Below are 24988 nucleotides of genomic sequence, written 5' to 3'. Positions count from 1 at the left end.
AGTTGTGATCAATTATCCTGTAAGACTCTGGGTCCATTATCCGTACTTCCTGTCAAGGGGAAAATAAACAAGTGAGACCTTATGGTCAAACCAGTGCTTTACTAGTGCTTGACTAGCCTGTGGCTTGACATGAGCCGCACCCATTAGGAGAGCAATTCTCTTCCTTAGACAAAAAGCATAGTCCAGGTGGGTTAAGTAAAGGAGGTTTCCCGCCTTTCTTCGCCAGAGCCAAGGGGCCTCTAACTGGGTGTCCGAAAAGACGTTCGGAGGGGCTAAAGCCAACCCCTTCTTGTGGCACTTCTTGGTGAGCAAATAAGGTATGGTAGGAGAAGGTCCTTCCTCTTACTCTGGGGCTCTTCAAGAGCTTCAATCATGCTTCTCAACGTTCTGTTGAATTTCTCCACCAATCCATTTGCTTGTGGATGGTATGTAGAGGAAGACTTGTAGTAGACCCTACATTTCTTCTATATTGCCTTCATAAAGTTGGGCACAATGTTTGTGTCTCTGTCTGATATAGCCTCTTTAGGAAAGCCAACTCTGTAGATACCAACCAAGGCCCTAGAAACTGACTTGGTAGTTACTGTCCTTAGTGGGATGACTTTACAATGTCAATCCATACCTTCTTAAATGGTATGCCCACTACAGGTAGTGGTACTAAAGGAATTTGGATTTTTGCTCCACTTTTGCCAGACAACTGACAAGTGAGGCAACTCTTACAGTGGTCCTCTAGCTGGACCCACATCTTATGGCAGTAGAAACGCATGCTGAACCTCTCCTTGGTCATCTTTGCTACAAGATGACTTGTAGGGGGAACTGCCAACTGCAAGAGGAAGTGTCCCACAGATTGTGGGCCACCAACCTTTTATGTCCTCCAGCGTTCACTATAAAGTAACCGATCTTCAAAAAACATCCTGATTCCAAGGGGGCTTCAGCTGGGAACAAACCGGACTCATGAGGCCTTCCAATGAGGGACATTCACGTTGACCCTTAGTGAGTTTTTCCCTAGAGGGAAGGTGGACCCCCCCCCTTCTGAAAGTAAACTTTGCCATTCAGGGTGATCATTGGGGTTTAGACTACGACCGCACATCATCTGTGTCAGGTGCAAGTGCTGGATCATGTACCTCAACAGCAATGACAGGCACTTTAGGGGTTGAACTTTTCTTCCCCCTCTTTGGAATCATTAACTTGACCTTGGGTTGGCCCTTTAGCTTAGGCTTCACCTTATGATTGGCAGAGGCAACTTTTTTGTCTGAGACCTAGTACTGGGTCATTCATCTATGTCACCCACAAGACTGAAGTCCTTGATCATTGCTCAGCAGAACCCTACCTGCAACATGCCCCTGAAAACACACAGAAATCCTATCCATTCCTCTGTTTTCTGCTAGAGTGACTGGCATTGCTGGTAACGTTTTAGAGGGGCCATCAGCCAACTTGGTGGGCCTCAGAGGTGCTCAGGTAAGCTCTTCAGGATTTCCCAATGTGGACTCATCCACAGCTCGACTGACCCCAGTTCTCTATAGGTGCGGAATCGCTTCCGCCTAGCAGTACACTATCCTTGAAGTAGCACTTAGTGTTATCAGGAATTGCAGCATACTCCTCAGGAACTTGGGTAAAGAGTCTGAGGAGAAGGATGTCCCTGTGAGAATATTTCCCTCACAACGGAAATCCAGATTCACACAGTGCACCCCAAGGTCTTGTCCTTAGAGCTGGGGGGAACCCCATTTTCACGATCACTTGCACTACTCCACGGGTGACACAAGATCCTGGGGGTCTTTGAAAGTAGGCAATCTTCAAGTGACCAGACTCTTGTTTGGAATGAGGGGTCCCACTACTCTTTCCATGATCCCCATGGGGCTTACCCACTTATGCTTTTTATGGACCTTATAGGATCCACTTTGGATCAGTACCACCCTCCTTCTCTTTTTACCACCCTCCCCCTTCAGGTTTGAGGAGCCACCTTGTTCTTATTGGTCACTCTATTGGGAGCCCACAGCCCAGCAGTTTCTTAAGATCTAACTCCTTTGGGTCTAACTGAATTGTCTCCGCCCAATCCCACACGTCAGCTGGTTTGTTGAAAACACACACACTACACTCCCTGTGGTCCATAAACTCTTAAGGTAGCTGGGAACATTATTGCATACTTTATACCTTTTTCTCTGTTGTTTCTTTACTGCGTCGCAGTAATTGAGCATTTTTGCAATCACTTGCCTGGACGTAGGGGAGGAGTTGTTTGGTTCTCTTCCCGGAAACCAGTGTGCGCGCTCTATAGAGAAGTACCAGTGGTTCCATCCATTCCTGGATCAATTTGCCCAGAAAGAGCTCCATCGAGGGGCCCTCCGCTTTCTCTGGTAACCCACTCAGTTACGGCGAGAGCTCCCTTGAGCGTCTTCTATCCTACTCTCCAGCATCGCTATTCGCAAAAGTAGGGATTGTGTTTCTTTCTGAAGTAGGGTTAGCGCATCCTCAACTGCCGATATACGCTCTTTGCTACCTGCACGCTGCTAGCGCACATGTTTCACAGATCTTGCTGCAGGAGTCCAACTTCAATGCCGACCATCACTAGCCTCTGCCCCAGTTGGACCTTGGATTCCTGAATGGCCTTGAGGATATCTTGAGTGGCACTAGAGTTTTCCTCCCTTCTCCCCACTCTGTCCCACTGAGCTCCCCAGGACGTTTGTGTCTATTTTCGTTTAGGTGCTTGGCTTCCTTCCCTTGTCCTTAGTCATGTCTCTGTTCTCCTTATGCACTGTTGCAGGGATTCTGATTCTACTGTTTAACTCCCCACGGGCAACCCAGTGGCGCCTCAGCTTTGCGGCTCCATTCTTCCATGGAGATTGGTACTACACCCTCAGCCCTTCCACCGCTGCGTACAAATATTGTGTGCTCTCAGTCTACTTACAGGTGCCTCTGCGCAGGTTGCACTTGTTGCTCCATTTGTCTTTGTGCCAGCTGTCCCTTTGCTCTCTGCAGGGGTGAGAACGCCAACCCCCGTTTCTGGTGGTGGTTTGTACTATCCAGGGGATCACAGCCCTTCCCCGCCGCCTCTACTTGGCCCAAGCATATTGGGACCCTTCAATTGATCACAGTGGATCCTCACCCTCAGGCGGTCCCTCCAGAGGCCCTGTGTCTTCCCCCTGGGAAACTCAGTGTTGGGCTGGTGAGTTCGATGCTCGAAGCCTCGCTGCCTATGCGGATTTCCTGTTCATTGGCAGTTTTACAGCCTCAACAGGTTTACCCGTCCTTAATGTACTAGATTGGCTTTGCTTTAGCTTGGTTAGGATTTCTATTCATGTTGTGTTCCCAATCCGCCACTGAGAGCCACGAAAAAATAAATGGGATATGTAAAATGAGTCCATGTATTAAAATGCTTGCAGAGACTACGGTAGTTTGCCGGCAGCTTCAACAGCTCCGTACGAGTAAGATGTCAATTTCACACCAACGGTGAGCAGCTGCGACCAGTGACCCGCTCCGACCAGCGACCCGCCAACAGCTCTTTGATGTCAGTTTCTATCCTGCAGTCACGGCCTGGTCTGTCGGTGAAGCGGGAGACCACATTAAAGCCACGCTGATGCCCGCAGGCAGCCACTCAGGATGCGCATAAAAAATACAAGAGCTGTAGGGCAGTAGGAAGTCCACGCCGGCACCGCTATTCACGATTGCACTCCTGCGGCGATTGACCAGAATCACACACATCTGGCTGCCCTTTCCCTTCCCCACAGGGATGAAAGGTGGAGCAAGAGAACTCACGATGAGCAAGGGAAGCCGCACAAAAAGACCGCTATCCAAGTACGGCAGTTCAAGAGGAGGAGAAAGGTGGTGAGAACCGTAGGGGTGACAAGGATAGAAGCGAACTTGTCTTTTCCTACCTCAGCCCGTGAAGCTTCCATGAAAGGAATCGTAAGACTGCGAACAATAGCCAGCATTTCTTGAAGCAGATGTCCACAGAGCCCTCCTAAGCTGATAATCAGGACAGGGAGAAACACTTGCTACCGTGGTACCGTCCTTGAATCCAGAAGAAAGGAAAACCAAGAGGATAATCGCAGCCAGTGATTCGAGGGGAGAACCGATAAGAAACCGAACTGTGTTGAACAAAAGTTACAAATAGCAAAGCAAATGGGAAATTAAAGAACCGTTAACTCTTCAAGGGGAAACCAGCTGCAGAGGGGTCCAGCACCTCGGGAGACTCTGGTTAATTCCCCCTAATGTTGAAACTACCAAAACCAGAAGGCCATAGGAGAGCCGCAAGGGAAAGGTCAAAGTGGTCATACAGGGGTCTAGTAAAATCCCCTGTACAGTCGAATGTCTTTGACCGACAAACCATTGGAAAACGAAGGGAAGTGAATCCTGCTTAGTGAGAAAGTAGAAGGAACTGTAAGATTGGCAAAAGTGAACCCGGCGGAGGGATGCCTGCAGAACGGGGCGAAGCATAATGCCCGATGACTATTGTGTTGACAAAGCGTGAACCAGACAGAGGGATGTCCACAGTGAACTGTTTAAAAAGACATTACGACTTTTGAATGCGAAGGGTGAAAATATGTTTGAATACAAGCCATCGTGAACCCGATGGAGGGAGGCTGACATTCGTGAGGGGGTATTGGCATGGAAGAGGTGGGTCCGGGGGTGAAAAGCTTGGGTTGCCCCGAGAAATGTGCAGAGATATGGGTTAAAATGAAAAATTCAACAAAACTGCCCCATAAATGCAGAAGATATTGGGGAGACCAGATTAGTGTTTTGGCTAGACAGGCGATCACAACGGTTCTGAGAAGGGTGGAGTCCAAATGGAAATACAAATAGTGTGCTTTATAAAAAAGAAATCTTTGGTGTGTATGCGCTTAATACATTTTATACTTTTCAATTAAATTAACATGTAGCCATGGGGCAAGAGTTAATCCTCATTTTGCGGTTGAAACCAAGAAGTTTCAATGACTTTAGCCCCCTATTTATAAATAATATATCCTAAGCAAAATGCCCGGTTTGCTCTTAAGACACACTAAGAGCCCAAGGGTTTTGGTGCCCACGTTTTTTCAACACATTTGTAAGGCATGCAGTGTGCACCTGTAATCGGCGCTCTATGCTTGACATGCTGGAAAAGATGTATTGCTGCCTTCTGCAACCACTTTTTCCATTGGAAAGCCTCACACCGGGGTTCTCTGTCTCTGGCATTGTTTTCTTTCTGAAAGCATCACCAACAGATTGGTGTTCTGCACTTGACGCCAGAGTTTCTGTCATTGAAAGGATAGAAGCGGCAATATGATTCCCACCTCCAGTGCTACTGGGGATCCCAAGGTCCTCTTCCGGAGTGATCTGGACATTTCCCCTGCACCGAAGCGAGACAAACTCATGTCTGATCAGCATTCAGATTGCAGATCATTTCAGCAGGGAAATGCTACATTACTTGAAGTTGCTACAGGACCAGATTCCTTTGCTACAGCCTTCCTCCATGCTGTGCCCAGACCATTGGCGTTTCCTTACAGTGGCATGTAGCCTCTGTAGCCTGCACAGCTTTCGTGGTGGCTGCCTGACATATAGATGGCATCATGGTGTCTCTCCTGCATGGCATTGGGAGATACGGGCAGATTCATGTACACACTCTTTTCTATACTTGCACTGCTGCCAAAAATGCCTTCACGCAAATCAGTATGTTGTATGGCGTTAACCACCTGTTCCAATGGCTGGAATGGGTAGTAATGGCCTGGGGCCCGGGTTAATGCTTTATGAAAAGAAGTAGCCTTCTGCCTTAAGTCTGCAGGCTTGACAAGTGTGAATTGTGATGCTCTCGTTCCTTGGACAAGGTGGTTTTCGTTCTTGGATCTCCTGATCTGATTGGAGAATGGAATGAGTAAGGAGTCTCTCCTCCATCTGGCAAATCCCTCTGACAAGAAAAATGCTTTGTTACAGAACTGGATTGTGAAAAGAATAATCAATGTAGAACAGCCTTTGTGTGTTGAAAAGCTGCATTCCTTCTAAGAACTGAAGGCACACTACAGGCTTAACAACACCATTTGTAATTATCTAAATAAGTTGCACATTAGCAACCTTTTTGGCCAAATTCAAAGTGGGCTAGAAAGGCAAAGTTTCCTTTCTAGGAAAGGCACTCACTTAATTACTGAAAGAAGCTAAAACCACAAACATCTACAAATGCCTGTTTGAGGGATCATGACATGAATGGTTGAGAAGTTGCAGGCTGACAGATCAGAGCCGATCTGAACTTCAACTCGTAATGACATATTGACGGCAAACACAGATCTGTACGACTGCTACGTTCAACAGGTGGTAGTCTTCAGAGTACAATGCACAAGTGAGAATGTACACAGAAGAACCAGCGGATTCAGATCGCTTATGGAAATGCTATGCGTGGTAAGCACATTTTGGCAAAAGCTTGTTCCAAGGATCAGCAGGTTTCAGTCTACTGACATCAAACTCAAACCTCAGCTCTTAACCTAACTATTCTGCAATCACATTCAGTGAGAGTCTGTGGCTTTAGCAAACAATCGATCATGAAAGTACTCAGGAAGGAATTTGATTCTGTAGCACTAGAAATCAAAATAGAATGTACAGATGTACTTGTGTCAAACAGAGATGACCAAACTAAAAGATCTGCAGGGAATTTTATTGCACCTGAGAAATAATGACGATGTATTGCAAAGGATTTAGGACCCTTTCAGGAAAATGTACAGCTAGCGGCCACCATAATTTAACGAAGGTGTCCACTCAGAAACCTGTAACTCTAGGCCACTTCTGAACTCTTTTAACATCCTGAGAACAAGAAACGTCTCTCTTCCTTACTTTTCTTTCTCCACTCTTTTATCTTCATTTTTGTCTATTCCCCTAACCTTGATCTAATTTGTGCAAACTTGACGCAGAATATTAGACTCGTACTAAAAATGCAAAGGGTCATTTTAAAAACCTTCTCTATTCCTTCCTACAATTCTTGAACTTGAAAGCTCAGTAGCCAAGGCACTCTCCTTTGCTTGCATGAACAAGTTGGAAATGTCTGCACAAATTATGCTTCGAGGAAAAATTGAATGACAGCAGAACAATCCAAACGAATGGCCAATTTGCGGAAGTGGGTGAAAGAACCAACTCTGTGGCGTTTACAATTGACGTCATTCTTTATCTAGCAGACACAATCATGCAAGCACAGTGCTTGTCAATATCTGTATTGACCAACATAAAATGTACCCTTTGCCGTGATATGACTGTCTCTCGCCTGCAGCATACTCACTTTTTTGCCTCCCACACTGCTCTGCCCAAAACAGAAGGAAGAAGAACTTTTGCAACACTGGCAGCCATCCTGGAAGGAGGATTTCAGACATTGTTTTGTGGGGGTGGTACTCAGCGGGTGGATCCCATGGGAGGTGAAGCACCCTATGGGACCAGTGTCGACTATTATGGGAGAATGCAGTATCGGCCTAATACCTATACCACTCATTCACCCCCACTCTCTCCACTCCTAACCGCCTATCCCATATACTGTTATAGGATGCAAGAAGTAGAAAGGACTGAGACTAAGAAGAATGGTGGTAGCTATCCGGAAGATGCAAGTCAAACTGTCACGAGGAAGAGGAGCGGATCTGCAGGGATCCATCAGAGGAACGTGCATGAGCGGTCTAGTTCTCCAGCATTGGATTTTTCATGGATTTACATGCTGTGAATATTTCCCGTCAGGCTGGGAAACATCGGTAACTTTAACTTGGCGTTTCCTATGGAAAACTTTGACACTTTAGTGTCCTATCGATGTTCTTTTTGGGAGCTTTGCCACGTCAATAGGACGTCTGATATAAATAGCCCCGCCCCCGCAGCTTCCCTTCAGATTTCAACCGTCTCCAAATTGTTGGGATCACCTTGCGTTTCTCTTCGTGTCCTGCACATGCTTTTTGTATTCGGCCAGTATGCCATCTGTGGCCCAGAAAAAATCTCTCTTTCGGCCTTGTGCTACCTGCGGCCTTAAGAAGATATTCAAAGGGGATGGCCATACTGACTGTCTCTACTGTCTCTACCCCCATCACTCGGTGGATGCCTGCAGGATATGCCAGGGGTTTTTCGCAGAAGACTTTGAAAGACTGTAACCAACAGCTCATATGTTGACTAAACAAGGGCACTTGCCCAGCTTCGGAAGTGGGTTCGGCCCAGGGGAGCGAGTCTTCAGGAAGAGCGGAGAAGGCCTCTGAGCACCACCAAGCAGCGCCGGCGGAGCCCCCTGCTAAGAAGCAACGAACAGTTACCTACATCGGAGGTGGGGAGAGGTAGCAAGTCTTCTACGTCCAGGTCGCATCATTCAAAGGGGGCGAGTGGCTCCTAGCTTTCCAAGTCAGATCGGCCTGACAAGTCCAAGGGGTCTGGTGGTAGGCCCGAAAAGTCAAAGGTGTCGGACAAAGGACAAGCGAAGCCAAAGGAGTCTTCCTCAAAGCACTCGTCTTCTAGAGATCATCATAAGTCCTCGTCCAGCCGGGATTCTTCGAAGCACCGGTCCAGTTCTTCTTCCAAAAAGTCTGGGTCTCAGGTGAAGGATAAGACCGCAGAGGCTGCGGTTCCGACTGCGAGAGTGTCCGCGCATATTCCCTCGTCGACGGTGGCGGTACAGTCTGCAGTTCTGTCGTTGACGGTGGTGTCATCGGCGCCGTCTACGACTCTGACAGATAGTGGTCTACTGCTGTTGTCGACGCAGATGGAGTCAGAAGGCTTGTTGCTGATGGGTGGGCCGTGGCAGTCCACCGGCTTTGGTCCCATTCTTGCTGTGGACATTCTGCAACAAGAACTGGCTGCATATTCTGTTTCCTCTGGGATGGAGGAGGAACAAGAGCTGCTTTTCGATCCATCGGCTCTGGGTCTGCAGAGTGCACGGCTGTCCACATCAAGTGGGGTGGGGGCTGGGCCGCCCCTTTACCCGTTGATTAATCATCAATCCCTGTTGTCCTTGAAGGTATTAAATACGCTCCAGTCTTTGTTGGGGCAACTGGATGCGAGGCTGCCACCGCCTCTGAGTCCGGCGGTGCCGGTGGTCGGCAGTTTGCCTGGTGATGCCCCTAGGAAGTCGCCTCGGGCACGGTTGCTATTGCCATTGCCGGTGGGGTTGGACCATGCACTGAGTCGTCCTGAAGAGGGGGAGTTACCTGAATCGGACCCGGAGAGTGCTCCGCGTGATACCCTGTCGACGGTGTCTTCGTCGCCGACGAGGGACGGTGCTTGAAACAGGGATCCTGAGGTGGAACAGCATATTAGTCTGGCACAACCATCTCTGCCGGATGATATTGGGGCATTCCACACCATGATGGTGAAGGCGTGTCAGGAGTGTGGACTGGCATCGGAAGAGGAACGTAAGGACTGCTTTCTCTTTGACCATATGGGAAAGCGACAGAAGGCTGTCTTCTCGGTTCCGATTCTCAACCACGTGTGGCAGGAGGGCCTGCGCACGATGCACCACCTGTTTTCTGAGCCTGCGGTGAAGGGTCTTATAGAAAAGGAATTCAAGGCTCCTGAGTCTACTTCTAGATGTCTCGTGTCGCAGCCCGTGCCCAAATCTGTGGCTTCAGCGGCAGCTAGCCTTAAGGCCAGAAGCCAACACACATGTGTTAAGTCCCAGGACAGTGAAGCCAGGAAGCAGGACGCGTTTGGGAAGAAGGTCCTGACAGTGGGGGCTACTACTGTGAAGGCTACAAATTCCTTGGCAATTATGGCCAGATATGATCAGGAGATGTGGCACAGGCTAGTCCTGATTGTTTATCATCTTCCAGAGCAACACCATAAGAAGGCAATCCTGTTGGTCCGAGAGGGGGATCGAAATTACGGGCGCTCCAGCTACTCTTCTCAAGGCTATAAGCGCTCAGTCCAGTCGGCACAAAAGAACAGGGACTGTCAAGCTCCGCGGAAGAAAGGTTCACAGGCCTCGGCTGCTAAAGGAAGGCAGGCAAAATATCAACAATGACTGCCATATGGACAATCTGCTGGGGAGAAGGGTGGCGAACCATGTCGACGACTGGCAACTTATAACTTCAGATTGCTGGGTGCTTGACACAGTACGTCTCGGCCACTCGGAGTTTCGGCGTCCTCCGGTCCCTATTCCGCCGTTGTATATGGTGCAGCCGCATCTTCCAACCTTGCGGCAGGAGGTGGTGCTCATGCTAGCAAAAGGGGCGATGGAACCAGTTCCGGTCGCCGAGCGGGTTGAGGGGTTGTACTCCCGGTACTTCATTGTGAAAAAAGCCAATGGAAAATGGAGGCCTATTCTAGATCTTCATGCGTTAAACAAGAATCTGCAATGCCTGAAGTTCAAGATGCTCACCCTTCAAGATGTCATCCATTCGGTGCAACCAGGCAAGTTCCTAGCGTCATTAGATCTGCAGGATGCCTACTTTCACATCCCGATGAGGGAAAAACACAGCAAGTTCCTGCATTTTGTGGTCGGACAGGATCATTATCAGTTCCGGGTCCTCCTGTTTGGCCTGAAGTCATTCCCAGGACGTTTACGAAGTGTCTGGCTCCGGTGGCTGCTTTCATCTGGAGGGAGGGCCATCATGTGTACCCCTACCTGGACGATTGGTTGGTAAGGGGTGTGTCGCAGGAACGGGAAAGGGAGTCTCATGTTGACCATGGGCCTTTTGCAACAGCTGGGATTCGCCGTCTACTTCGTAAAATCTTATTTAACGCCGTCCAGAGAATTGCTGTTTCTCGGGTGCAGTTTCTTACCCAGGATAATCTGGTAAAACCTTCCAGCGAGAGAGTGGTAAAGTTGCGGTCTAAGGCTGGAGAGAGGGTAAGAGATCTCGGTCGTAGGTTACATGTTGCTGTTAGGGGCCATGGTGTCGTGTATATTTCTCCTTCCCAATTGCCGCCTGTTTATGAGGCCGGTGCAGGAGTTCCTCGCAGACCGGTTGTGGTCGCAGAGTCGAGGGTTTTGGTCAGACAAGTTGGTGGTCGACGAGGGGTTGGTGGACGCCCTTCGGTGGTGGACTTGCACAACCAATCTCTTAAGGGGCATGCCCTTGCTGAAGCTGGAGTTTCAATTCACGATTGTGGCAGACGCTTCTCAGATAGGGTGGGGGGCGCATCTCAACGAGTCACAGGTACAGGGCCTATGGTCTCGGGAGGAGACTTGGTTGCATATTAATGTGCTCGAGTTGAGGGCTATGTACTGGGCCCTAAAGTCGTTTCTTGCGCGCATCAACGGTGCAGTGGTGAAGGTGTTGACTGACAATATCACCACAATGTTCTATTTGAGGAAGCAGGGCGGCACGCATTCCTGAGTCCTGTCAAAGGAGGCGCAGGACGTTTGGCATTGGTCTCTATCTCAAGGGATCAATATTGTCGCTTTCCATCTGCCGGGGGTTCTGAATGTTCAGGCGGACGCGCTCAGCAGAGACGCCAGTCAGCTGCACGAGGGGAGGCTGAAGACGCAGCAGGTGGCAAGAATCTTCCGGCGATGGGGGTCTCCCTAATAGACTTGTTCGCTATGATGGAAAACAAACCGTGTACGGAGTTTGCCAGCAGAGAGGCTCATCCGGAGTCGATGGGGGACGCGTTCTCGTTCCTGTGGACGGGCCTCTTCGCGTATGCGTTTCCCCCGTTTCCACTGATTTGGAGGGCCATCGAGTGGATGCGGAAGTAGCAGTGCAGGGTGATTTTGGTAACCCTGTACTGGCCCAGGCAGACGTGGTTTTTAGATCTCCTTCATCTAGCGGTGGAAGAGCCGTATTCGTCTAGGAGCAGGCCCAGATCTCCTGTCTCAGGATGACGGCAGAGTGTGGCATCACGATCCGGCATCTCTCAGCCTGGCAGCATGGTTCCTGACCACTCCGAGTTCGGTCATCTAGGTTTCTCCCGGGAATGTCGCTGGATCTTGGAGGCGGCAAGGGCCCCTTCTCCCAATGTCTCATATGGTCATAAATTGGCAACATTCTGTGACTGGTGTGAGGGTCGCCCTGAGATGAAGCCTTTGGATGTTTCCCCGGCTCAGGTTCTTCCGTACTTGTCACAGCTTGCACAAGGGGGCCTGGCGTTATCCTCCATCAAGGTGCATTTGGCAGCGATTTCTAGGTTCACGAGAAGGTGCCATGCTGCTCCTCTGTTTAGTGATCGCTTGGTGAAACATTTTCTGAAAGGACTGTTTGGATATTTCCCCCGGAGAAGTGGTTTGCACTTTGTGGAGCCTCAATGTTGTTCTTTCTGCTTTGATGAAACCTCCATTTGAACTCATGTCGACGGCTTCTTTGAAGTTCCTCTCGTGGAAGGTGGCATTTCTGGTGGTGATTACCTCGGCCAGACGGGTGTCAGAGTTGCAGGCTCTGGTCATTGACCCACCTTATCTGAGGTTTATGAAAGACAAGGTTCTCCTGGCTACTAACTCGCACTTTATCCCGAAAGTTTCGTCAGCGTTTCACAAACTTGCCTCTATTACCTTACCCTCATTCTTTGCTAATGCATTCACGCCGGCACAAAAGGCCCTTCATTCTCTGGACGTTATGAGGGCACTCAAATTTTATCTGAACCGTACACAGGACTTCCGGAAGTCAAAGCAGCTGTTTGTGGCATTTGGGCCCTCCAACAAGGGGCAGGCTATTTCCAATCAAGGACTTTCCTGTTGGGTTTTCTCTACAATTTCGTTTTGTCACACAAAAGCTAGCAAGCCTTTGAGGGGTGCTCCGAAGGCCCATTCTACGCGGTCCAAGGCGTCAGCGCTATGGTCTGGGATACCGCTGGTGGACATTTGCCAGGCGGCTTCCTGGGCGGTGCCGTATACCTTCACCAGGCACTACTGTCTGGGGCTGCAACATGTGGAAGATGTGCAGGTGGGATGAGCGGTCCTCCTACACCTGTTTCAGTAAGGTAGGCCCTACAGCTTCGGGGGTTTTCTATTTTTCTCTATCAATTGCTGGGTTTGTAGTCTCATGTATGTGATAAGATGCTATTGGTTGGTTTGCCTATGATACACCACCACACATTGTTTGTATTGATTTGTAATCTATTCACAGCATGTGAATCCATGAAAGATCCAATGCTGGATAGGGAGTAGTTTCTTACCTGTAACTCCATTTCTCCAGCATTGGTATCTTTCATGGATTCACATGCGCCTGCCGGCCACCCCTGCAGGCAAACCTGGTTTCGGGTTCCCTCTACTTTGGAGGTTAAAATCTGAAGGAAAGCTGCGGCGGCGGGGCTATTTTTATCAGACGTCTTATTGGGGTGGTATAAAGCACGCAAAAAGAACGTCGATAGAACACTAAAGTGTCGAAGTTTTCCATAGGAAAACGCTAAGTTAAAGTTACTGAGGTTTCCCAGCCTGACAACGGGAAATATTCACAGCATGTGAATCCATGAAAGATACCAACACTGGAGAAATGAAGTTACAGGTAAACTACTCCCTTTCCAAACACAGACCTTACTGGATAACCACAAAAAAACAGACAATGGACTCGCCTGAGAAGCAGATCCTACATGGAGGAACCAAGAGCATGTCAGATGCTCACTGCGGAGACACGCAGGGGGAGAGCAGCATGCCGGGAAGCGAGAAGTGCGGTGTCCAGGGGACACAGGAATAGACGGATAACCGAGAGGCTGGCTGGGGAGAGCGCCACCCGCGCAAAGCTGCAGGACCACGCGGTCTGGCAGAGAGACACGCCGAACATGGTCAGAAGCCGCAGAGCCACTGCAGCAACCCGGGAAGAGCCCCAAGGTGTCGGCGAGCAGGAGAGATACAGGGAAGCCCGCGACCGAAAATATCCTATTGGTATTTGGGTGGCTGAGCCCATGGTTGGGGGGCTTTGGGGGGGGGGGGGGAGGTTTCCAGAGTTTACGGGGAACCGTAAAGACAACAGTGCATGGAAAGTGGGGGAAAAAGAATAACCCCTATGGGACAGTAACAAGAATATCATACAACACTATAACAAAGAGAACAGGTTCTGGGACCCTTACAGGAGAAGGACATATCACGTGACAAGGTTAACCAATCTTCTTCATGAAGGTACTTGGAGGGAAGGCAACCTAGGGCTGTCCAATATCAGAAGAGGGTGTGAAGAAAGCTGGAAGAGTAATTCCTTTGCATGCAATAGTTTGCAGGGGAGTAAACCAAGTCCGTGTTTCAGACGGAGTACCTGGTAAAGAAGTGAACCGGGTGTACCACCCAGGGTCAGGAACCCACTACAGTTTGGAGAAGCATCCAAACCACTGTTCTTCGTTGCAGCATCTGGTAGCAAAAGGAACCAGGTTGATCACCCAGGGTCTGGAACCCCCCAGAAACAGAAGAGAAGCCTGTGAAAGGCATGTGACATTAGTATTTCGGTTGAGGCAAGAAAACCCCTCTTGGAAATAGGGCAAGAATAAAAGTTTATACCAACCACGATGGCCACTCTGTGTCATGTCAAGAATCTTACTGCTGCATCCTTTCAATATGCATTGTGTAAAATAAGTTAGAAATCTGTACAACACATCCTGTTAGTTAACATGTGAATGCGCTCTGTTTGCATTCGTAAGCTATTACTATCTGAGAAGGAACACAGGAAGGCAGAAATGGATGCTGTTTTCTTTCGGATAGCTCCATACTCAGAATTTTGATGAGTGGTAACTTAATATTTGCACTTCTATCCTGTTCATGGTCACCATTTTACTTGGGGGGGGGGGGTGGGGGGAGTTTCTCACTGAATTCTCACTTGGAGATTCACAATCTCAAAGACTTGTTTCTCCTATCGGTACGCAACGTATGTTATATACGAGTGGGACCTCAATGTCGATATAGTAGAGTTCATCGATGGTCGTCAGGCAATCCATACAATTATCGTGTTTAGGTTGAAGGCGTTCCTCGTAGTGGTATTGTCTCTGCCAGAAGGGTCAATAAACTGCAGATTCCTTCAAGCATTAAGCTATGCATGGTGTTCTACAAAAGCTATGAACAGCAAGTATGTGCAAATTAAGAGAAATGATCACAAATATATTGTCTTTGTTTCAGTTACCTCTGGTCAACTAGAGATCTTATCCCACTGCTTGGGGGCTAGTGTCACAAAAATCCAGCCATTCACCCGAAGACTCTTTCCTCCAGGTGGTGGCCCTGCTAGACTGTAGTTACTACTTTCTTGCAACTAGCTCCTTGCCAAGCCACAAAAAACTCCCACTTCATTGGGGGCGGGGGTGGGCAGAGGCTTTTAACAACACAAAGGTTATTACCCCAATGGTAAAAAGCCCTTTCGTAAAGGTGTGGGTCTGCATACAAAACCCATTGTTCTGTATATCATGTGTGCGATGGACTACTACTGCTGCGGGTGGTCAGCTCAGTATTTGGTAACTTAGTGGAGTGAGATTCATGTATGGTGCTTAACAGTAGCATGTTGTGTGTGCTGGTTTAGTGTATATCCCAGGACAGCTGCTTCCAGTTAAGAGAAATAGCTGTACAGCTAGCATGCATAATATATATTTATCTACGTAAGGCATGTCATTTCCAAATATAGTCTAGGAAATTGATTATGATTAGGCCTGTGGAATAATGCACATTGCACTCAGTTACATCATAATGATTGTGCCTGGGATTTAACATTCTGGGTGCCAAACTAAAAACTGTGACTTTGACTACTAGCATGGGTGCTATTTGTGGTTTCACCACCATATTTCTCCTATTTTAGTTCAACCTACATCAATCCATTGGCTCAAACTCTATCCCGGATAGTCTTAACACCTGGACTCTGAAGTGTGCAGGCATCATTGAAACGGTGGCTGTTAGCATGACTGGGGTCTGTGAGCGGGCGGGATATTTCTCTTTGCCGTACATCGGCCCCTTGGTCTCCTGAACACCCCGGCTCTTGCTAGACCTGGAGTTCATCTAAAGGGTGACAGTCTGCAATGAGCTTTATTTGGACGATGCCATCATGTAGTAGTTGAGCCATGCTCTGCTGCCGTTATCCGGCTAATGTTGCCATTTCTTTTGCAGCTGATTGCGCTGAAGAGGAAGATTTTTCCAAGGCGGAGGACCCAGAATGAAGGAGCGCTTGAGCGGAGCCGAGTGTAGAGGAGCTGCAACAAAGGATTCAACTACCTCAACATTGATTGCATTGTGAGACGCCGCTGTGCCAGACAAAAAGGGCAAGAGCCTTCTGCCGTCACTCCGTCTGCCGCTCTGGCCTGGCTGGCAGGGGCGCAAGGAGAGACTTGGGTAGGGCGTGGCCATCCCATCCCTTTAGAAAAGGTCTTCTGCATGCCAATGCAGCACACACTTGCCAATGAAATGCAATGATCAGTGGCCAGCCTGCCAGGGAAGAGTGGGCTAGTGTCCCTGGCCAACCATTCCAAGGCCGCAGAAAGGTCATTCACTCAACAATGCATTTTTGTGCCAATAGCGGCGTGGGCATTGATGCTTTGCATTGTTGCGCACACATCGTTGAGAAATAGAGCTGGCAAGTAACTTGGAATTGCCCACACTGCATACATAGACATTCAATGATACTTACTTTGTGGACATGGGACTAAGCGTCCAGTTACTCTGCTAAACCCACAGCAACAATTTTACATAAGGGCCAGCTGGCAGAACTGTGCAAATGAAGTGACTCCAAATATTGTTTTTAAAAAATGTAAGTGTGAGCAAAAAAAGTGCCTGTCTAAAGAGACGAATGCTATAGGAATCATGAAGAATGGCTGGGATTGTGTACTGCTAGTTTGATGTTCGGGAATTCTGACAGTCCCAGTTCTGGAATGATCCAGATTGTATTATTTTGAGGTAAGAAATGAGACTGCAGCATAACGCATGTTGTGGGTTGGGGTCCCTTAGGGACTATGTGATGGAGTCACATACATACATGGAGCGGGAAAGGTGTCCGTGTACGCAGTCCATGGGAACATGGCGGGAATTGTCTGCTTTTTCCCCCTTTATTTCCTTTCCATCAATGAAGATGAACTTTCTTTTGGCTTTCTACCCTGCTCACTCTACACTGGATTCTCCTCAGAGGAGCTCTGTGCCCGGCTTTCTACACTCCACTGAATTTAGAAGGGGTGGAGAGACTTGATTGCACGCACATTTTGTTTGGCTCTTCAGGGAGGGCTGTTGTGTACTATACGTTCCAAGAAACATGTCTGTTTTACTTGTTGCAGTAGCTGGGATTGTCAGAATTGTTCTGAAGATGGTTTTTGGCCGATTAATTTATTAAAGGCTTCTAATCCTAGAGCGCCTCACAGATTAGATCTGTCTAGAGATGGTTGTAGCTTTCACCCAGAGCTCATTGGAGGGATCCCGGCGTCATGATACGCAGACTGCCTCTCATCGCCCCAGATCTATCTAGAGATGGCTGTAGCTTTCACCCAGAGCTCATCAGAGGGATCCCTGCGTCATGATACGCAGACTGCCTCTCATCGCCCCAGATCTATCTAGAGATGGCTGTAGCTTTCACCCAGAGCTCATCAGAGGGATCCCTGCTTCATGATACGCAGACTGCCTCTCATCGCCCCAGATCTATCTAGAGATGGCTGTAGCTTTCACTCAGAGCTCATCAGAGGGATCCCTGCGTCATGATACGCAGACTGCCTCTCATCGCCCCAGATCTATCTAGAGATGGCTGTAGCTTTCACCCAGAGCTCATCAGAGGGACCACAGCGTCATGATACGCAGACTGCCTCTCATCGCCCCAGATCTATCCAAAGATGGCTGTAGCTTTCACCCAGAGCTCATCAGAGGGATCCCGGCGTCATGATACGCAGACTGCCTCTCATCGCCCCAGATCTATCCAAAGATGGCTGTAGCTTTCACCCAGAGCTCATCAGAGGGATCCCTGCGTCATGATACGCAGACTGCCTCTCATCGTCCCATATCTATCTAGAGATGGCTGTAGCTTTCACCCAGAGCTCATAAGAGGGATCCCTGCGTCATGATACGCAGACTGCCTCTCATCGTCCCATATCTATCTAGAGATGGCTGTAGCTTTCACCCAGAGCTCATCAGAGGGATCCCGGCGTCATGATACGCAGACTGCCTCTCATCGCCCCAGATCTATCTAAAGATGGCTGTAGCTTTCACCCAGAGCTCATCAGAGGGATCCCTGCGTCATGATACGCAGACTGCCTCTCATCGTCCCATATCTATCTAGAGATGGCTGTAGCTTTCACCCAGAGCTCATCAGAGGGATCCCTGCGTCATGATACGCAGACTGCCTCTCATCGCCCCAGATCTATCTAGAGATGGCTGTAGCTTTCACCCAGAGCTCATCAGAGGGATCCCTGCGTCATGATACGCAGACTGCCTCTCATCGCCCCAGATCTATCTAGAGATGGCTGTAGCTTTCACCCTGGCCTCATCAGAAGGACCCGTGTCATGATACGGAGACTGCCTCTGTTCGCAGTGTTGCGCCTTACTGTTGGCGTTCTCCTTCCACCTTTGCCACCCACTGCATCCAATCGAAACAAATGCAAAAATATCATATTACTAGGGTGAATGTTCATGTCCAGTACATCTGGGGGTGTACGGACTGCAGACCACAGGACTAGACCCAAGAAAAAATTATTTGAGGTTGCATGTGGATTATAACATGGAAAACATATATGTAAACTTTCTAAAATATTTAGAGTTCACCAGGTACCAGCAAGGTTGTGACAATTTGTGGAAGGGTACTCCCATACCTAGTTTCTGATACAATTTCTCTCTCCTTCCCACTCGAAGGAAGAAAAATAATAACTACAGTCCTCTGGCGGGTCTGTCAGCCACCAAAGGACCCTAAAGAATATTTTAAGTGTGAACACTTTTTTTTTTAAATAAATCACTAGTACATTTTCAGTCCTTATTGGTATAAGCAAATTCATACAAAAACTGTATTAGTAAGTCTAAAAACATTTTAGGTTCTTTTGTGAGTGAGGAAGGCCCCATAGAGTTGTACCCTTTAGTGTAATTTTGAAGGCGCCTCTTTGCTCTTTGTCCCTATTGGAATTAAAAATGGAAAAAAACGCTGGGCCTCTTTACAAGTTTAGTGGCAATTCCTCAGGAATTACAGCAAATCACTGATACCGTTACCGCCACTCGTAACCGTGCTCTACCTGATTGTAGGTGCCACGTTCATAGTGTTGGACTGCATAGGCAGGGACCCCAAATGACAGAGGTGCTCATTCTGCCTGCGCTAATTCTTGCATTTTTGGGGGGTAAAGTGGAGGAGATATCTGCAGCCAGGTGACAAGGGTATATCTGCCACGTTACTTCCAAACTTGCGATATGGTTGTGCAGAAAAGTAACATGGCGGTAACGGAATTACTGCCATTTTGCCACCACTTTTGCCCATGCGGCCAAACTCGTAATGAGGCCCACTAATTCTAACTTAATCCCAGAGTGTCCTTAAAAATGGTTTAAAAAGCATTGGCAAAGCCAATAGCCTTGGCTCTGTAAATAAAGAGGGTACGGTCCTTTTTGTAAAATGACCAGCCCCATAGCATTTAAAAGCCAGACCTATTGGATTTGCAAATGATTGAACTTCTTTGACCTTAAGGAAACGTGTGGAAAATATCCGTGACAAACCTTGCACATCTACGGCCTGCTATGGCTAAAGTACAGAGAATCCTGATATCTCACTGATCATCATCACAACATGGTATGCCTTGTACCATTCTCTGGTGGCAGTGGGATTCTAGTCTTGCCTGCTGAGTATTAAGATGTGCTGCAGACCCACAGGGTACCAATCCTCCCCTCAGACCTTCTGAATGCCTGGTCTGCAGCCCCCTTTCTGATGTTACATGCCATGTATTTCGATTATTGGTAATATCATGACTTTTATTTAAAGCTAGTTTTAAAATCAATATTTATGTTCATTTGATGGCGGGGCACACGTTTGAATAATGTCAAAACATTTATTATGCCTTGTTTACTCATATATATGTAGCACATTAAGGAGCAGTGTGCAAATGCAACACTTTACATGTTGCAATGGTGACCTGCGCCTTTTTTCCGATCAGACGAGGGCAGTTGCGCTGGTTGTTGCCTTGTGAAATTTGATGGAATTCTCCTTGAATGTCCCCAGGTGTGGAAATAATTAGGGCATTCTAGCCCTGTTTTTCGGTTATGTCCTCAATCAGAAATTGGCTTCCTTTTTTAAAACCAATCCTAAAGCCCTCCCCTAAACCGCTCCCTCTCACTGCTCCAGAGTCTAAAGCCCTCCCGTGGCCCATGCCTTCTCTGTTATGGAACCTAAAACACTCCAGAGAACCAAGCCCGATTCCCCTGTCTTTGCTCCAGAGCTCATAGACTTCCTGTGGCCACACCCTTTCTTTTCTCCTTTCTCTGATGTTATTTGGTAAACTTGACCTTCTGCAGCCCTTTCCCTATTTATAAATGTAATGGGCTTTGGTCTGGGATTGCTTGTACGGTTTGAAAGGCTTTGGTCTGGGATTGCTTGTACGGTTTGAAAGGCTTTTCCAGACATTTGGTTTTGAAATGTTATCTGGTCAGTTTGAAATGCAGGGCAAGGGCATCGGACTCTGCTTTGAACAGGGAAGTGTTTCTATCCCTACTGTCCACTCCAAAAACAGGGATATATTTCTGACCTTTAACAAAAATATGACGGACAATGTCCTTGGCCTGTATCATACAGGACAAGGACATTGTCCGTCATATATGAGTAAAAGGTCTGGCTGGGCAAGGAGACAATGTCCTTTAATGTGTGCTGTGCTGCTATAATGCAATAACATGCAGGTATATGCTTAGTGCAAAGATTTCATAGCACTCGCTATTAGTGTGCAGTTGTGTTCTTCAGCGTCCAATAGGGTACAGAGGATCAGCACAGGTTTGATTCCTTTTTTTGTATTTCACTTATTGTTATGCTGTTTCAAAAAGTTGATTTAACCTGTTTGAAGGGTGGTGCAAATACACAGGTGAGTACTGTACCAATAATTTTACGTACCACTGACCCAAGTGACCAATAAAGTGGGACTGTGGCTTAAAGGCAGCCTTTTATGCTTTCATTTACTGTATGTTTGTTTTCATTTGTTTATGATGCCGCTAATTATGGTCATAAGATTACCCTGCAACTCAAATCTAAGCTTGTGTCCAAGATAAACAGCACAAATATCATGTCTTATTTCATTTTCCTGTAACTGTCATTGACATTTTTTAAAACAAGTGAATGAGAACATTCTGAAACGGTATGTCATTGATTGTATGTTACATATCGGGCTTTGCGTGAATGCCTCCGACATGAGGGATTGCATTTGCATTTAAATTAGTGGTACTTGGAATCAGCGCTTAAATAAAATGTGCAATGTATTTAACCCTTGGTTTTGCATCATTTTTGTGGGATGAATTTTTGCATGAGTGGCATTTCAAGTTTATGCATAAATCTACTTTTTTAGCACTATTTTTGAGGCAATTAACTTTTGGTCATATGAGGCTTCATACAACTGGATGGATTCTCCCCCATCTCGCATTCAGTATAGCATTTGTCCTCATTGTGGGGTTTCAGAGGCGGGAGAGCAATAGTGTGGCGGTCGCTGCACAGCAGCATGGAGTTGGACTCCATGTTAGTGCACTCGTTGCTGTTCCATTGCTGGTGCCATGATGCAGGTGCACATTCTTGTAGGGTTATTTTGCATCCTGGGCTGTGGTTGCAGGTGCCCTCAGGTTAACAGTCGCTCTACCAACATTGATCACTCTGAAGGAATCTGGACTGTTCCAGATGCTTTTGCAGTTTAACCACTCACTGATGTCACTCATGAATGTTTGATTGTGATTGCTTTTGCAGAGAAAAAACATTATTTTAGCTAAGGCAACCAATTCTTCAAACTCCTCGGGTACTTCTATGGGTGCAAAATGAGCACCAAATTATGCAGATTTATACATGCAATGATACCGCATGTAAATAGGTTTGTGAGCAATGAACCTTTATGGCAGAAACATATTGTGATGAATTCAGGAGAGGCCACCACCCCTTTGGGACTAGGGAGGTAAATCCTACTTGGGAGACAGGGCAAGCAGGATGTTAATGGGTCTTGTACTCCACACTGTTACCACTTGCGTGGTCTCTTGGCGCTCTGGCGGATCTGCAAGGGAAGGGGGATGGGGGTTTGGTAGCGACTTCGAGCGGGGGAAGAGCAAGAGACCTTTGATGTGCTGTTGGCAGCTCCAGTTCTGAGAAACGGTCCCTGAGCGTAGGTGTGTTTTCGGTTGGTAGTAGTCATGTGGTGTTGAGGTGTGATTGTGCGTGGTTTGGTTTCATGATATGATAGGTTATTTATAACGCGCTTAATACCAAGAGGTTTCGAAGCGCGGACCCGGGGATCGAACCTTTGTTACTCCATGTCATCTTGCTTCCAAGGCGAGCACGTTGCCCCTGAGCTATCCTCCCGACATGTCGGGTGTTTTTAAGTGTGTTTGGCTTGTGGTGTGGTAGAGGTATGGTTGTTTAGTGCAAAGCATGCAGAATGGTGAGTTTTTAGTACTGTTAGTTAGGAGCAACAGTTGGGAGCAACACATTTCCTTCCCCGACACTACATCTAAGTGCAGCACATTTCCCTCCTCCAACAATCCATCTCGGGGAGCAGGACTCAACACAATATAGATGTTACACCAAACCCATCTCAGGGCGCAGCAGGAAGCATATGGCGAACCTATACATTAGGCCAAATGCAAAGCATGGCTAACCTGCACGAAGGGGGCAATGCTTTTACCTTGGAAGCAAGTCCCAGGAGGATAGCTCAGTGGCAACGTGCTTGCCTTGGAAGTAAGACGACACGAAGCAACACAGGTTCGATCCCCGGTCCGCGCTTAAAATCCTCTGGGTATTTAAGCGCGTTATAAATATGCAACTAAGACAACAAAACAAAAAAAGAATTCTGTAACAGTGCCTCGATGCCCCCGGGCTGTGTGAGCGCTTTAAAAATGCAAATAAATAAATGCAGCGCAACACAGGTTTGAATCACTATGCTGCTCTTAGAAACCACTTGTTGGTATTAAGCGTGTTATAAAAGAAAAATTATTATAACTATAAATAGGCTAAAAGCCAATAAGAGGCCATCCCTTGCAAATAGGCTGAATGAAGAAGACCGCCAGTTTCCACAAACAGGCTAAATGCAGGTAAGTATATGATAGGTAATAAGACCGGTGGGGTTTTACTGGAGTACAGTAGTGCTGTGTTCCCGCACGCACCGCACTTACCTTTTCTGTTTCTGTAGGTTGCCTGCACCGGGCGTCCTGAGGTGAACATGGGCAAACCCCACTGGGGGTGGCCAATGCCCCTCTTTGGGGACAGGGTATGCACAAAGAATGATTCCGCTTGCCTCATGATTCCCAAGCATTCATGGGTTACATTGCAGTTGGACAGGGTTTCCAAGTAGAGTCCCTTTATGGTGGACGGCATGGTTTCTGACCTACCTGAGTTGACGCCCCTTGCACGAACGATGACCATAGGATTCTTTCCTTCCGCTTTCAAGAGGAACCTATATACACCGGCCACGCTAGAGGAGGAGACCTGGCCGGCGAGTAGGAAATGCTGGCCTGCACCGGAGCACAGAGGTACTCCCTCACCCGAAAGATGAACCTGTGTGGGAAGCCGCCACAGAGTGTTGTGGAGCAACTGCTGGCAGTCCGCGAACCACTGCTGCTTGAGGGAGCCTAGACAAATCCAGAAAGGCAGAGAAGGGAAACAGTCATAAGGAACCGAAGGAGTACCAATGACTATGCAGATCTGTGAAGGCCCAAGAAACCACCACTGGAGAGAAGGGACGCAGCCTTGTACGAGTGGGGAGGCCATGCCGTAGTCCACGCAGGGCTGACTTCCAAAAGATGACAGAATGGGATGAACGAAAGCATATCAAACCAGGGCCAAACTAGCCCAGGCAGGGCCGATAAGTCAAAGACCATGGAAAGGGGGCAGGCTAGACCACAACAGGGTGAACAAGCCTGTAGCCCACCTAGGGCTGATCCTTGAAGCGGGGGGATGCAAAACTGCAACAGGGCTGTGCAAACCTCTGGCTCACAAAGTGCTGCCCGTCAGACTCCTGAAGGGGCTAAGAGAAAGCTCAAGCAAAAGAACCGAGCGAGGCTATCGCATGAGTTGTGATGATAAGCAGAGATCCGCAGAAGGGGGGGTGCAAGACATTGGAACAGAAAAAGGGTCGAATAGATGCATGGTCCCCAACTTGCCAAGCTTCAGAAGGTGAGGCAAACCAGAACCAGAGTGATAAACTAAGTCGGCCAAAACACGCCTTTAGTCTGCCCAAGGCTAGAAATGTAGTTATCTGACCAATATCCAGAGAAGAGCCACTTTTTGTGGACATTGAACAATACCAACCCCAGGAACTGGTGTTCTTTAATAAATCCTGGAAGAGCGGAAACAAATCAATAACTGCTTAGACTAACAGAAACCGGTTTGTACAGGACAGTGAGACACATCTTTTCTTTGTTGGAGTTCCCAGGTCCAGATCTGTAACAGATGTTTGAGAACTTTCTGGTGGGGGTCAGAGAACCAGCCATCACTGATGAACCAAAAGGGGAGAGTAACCCTATTCTAAGCTATAGCTTAGTGTGTTTGTTTTTTTTGTTCTAGTGGTAGTGCAGAGATTAGGTTGGCATAGGTTAGATGGAGGACTGAGCTTCATTGGTTAGACATTCTGATGAGAACTGGTTTATTATTTAGGATAGGGAAATCATCGTAGCGGCAACTGTTCTCAGAGGGTATACATTTTGTAACGGCCTGTGTTTGGCGAACACGCATGGAATGTGCTTCATAGCTTCTCATGCCTCAGCTCCTGGCATCCTTGACTGTCCTCTACTACAGCTTCCTCATGTAATGGGAATACTCCTAGAATATTATTTCCCGCTCGGAATATGGGGGAGACGGGTGCAAAACTTAGGGTGTAACATATACAAAACGTTTTTTCTATTTCAGAAAACGTGTTCCATTAACAGCGAATAAGAAGCAGTGTGAACAGGGAATGAGCTAAGTGCAGCGTCTTGAAGGATGTGAGGCATATCGATAAGAAGCAGTGTGAACAGGGAATGAGCTAAGTGCGGCGTCTTGAAGGATGTGAGGCATATCGATAAGAAGCCGTG

The 24988-nt window shown here is 47.8% G+C and overlaps 1 protein-coding gene across 2 annotated transcripts in view; it reads left to right on the top strand.

Annotated features, from left to right (window-relative positions):
• GNPTAB (N-acetylglucosamine-1-phosphate transferase subunits alpha and beta) overlaps window positions 1–21210 on the top strand; it is a 625912-nt gene extending 604702 nt beyond the window's left edge. For both annotated transcript variants that reach the window (XM_069629897.1, XM_069629896.1), the window contains exon 21: window positions 15911–21210. In XM_069629897.1, coding sequence (XP_069485998.1) covers window positions 15911–15988 — 78 coding nt within the window. In that variant the 3' untranslated portion in view covers window positions 15989–21210. The remainder of the gene's footprint in view (window positions 1–15910) is intronic.
• The last annotated feature ends 3778 nt before the right edge of the window (window positions 21211–24988 follow it).

This window comes from Ambystoma mexicanum, chromosome 12 (genome assembly GCF_040938575.1).
Source record: "Ambystoma mexicanum isolate Mex_15411 chromosome 12, UKY_AmexF1_1, whole genome shotgun sequence".
In the NCBI taxonomy this organism is placed as follows: Eukaryota; Metazoa; Chordata; class Amphibia; order Caudata; family Ambystomatidae; genus Ambystoma; species Ambystoma mexicanum.
This window is presented reverse-complemented; position numbering and strand designations above follow the sequence as displayed.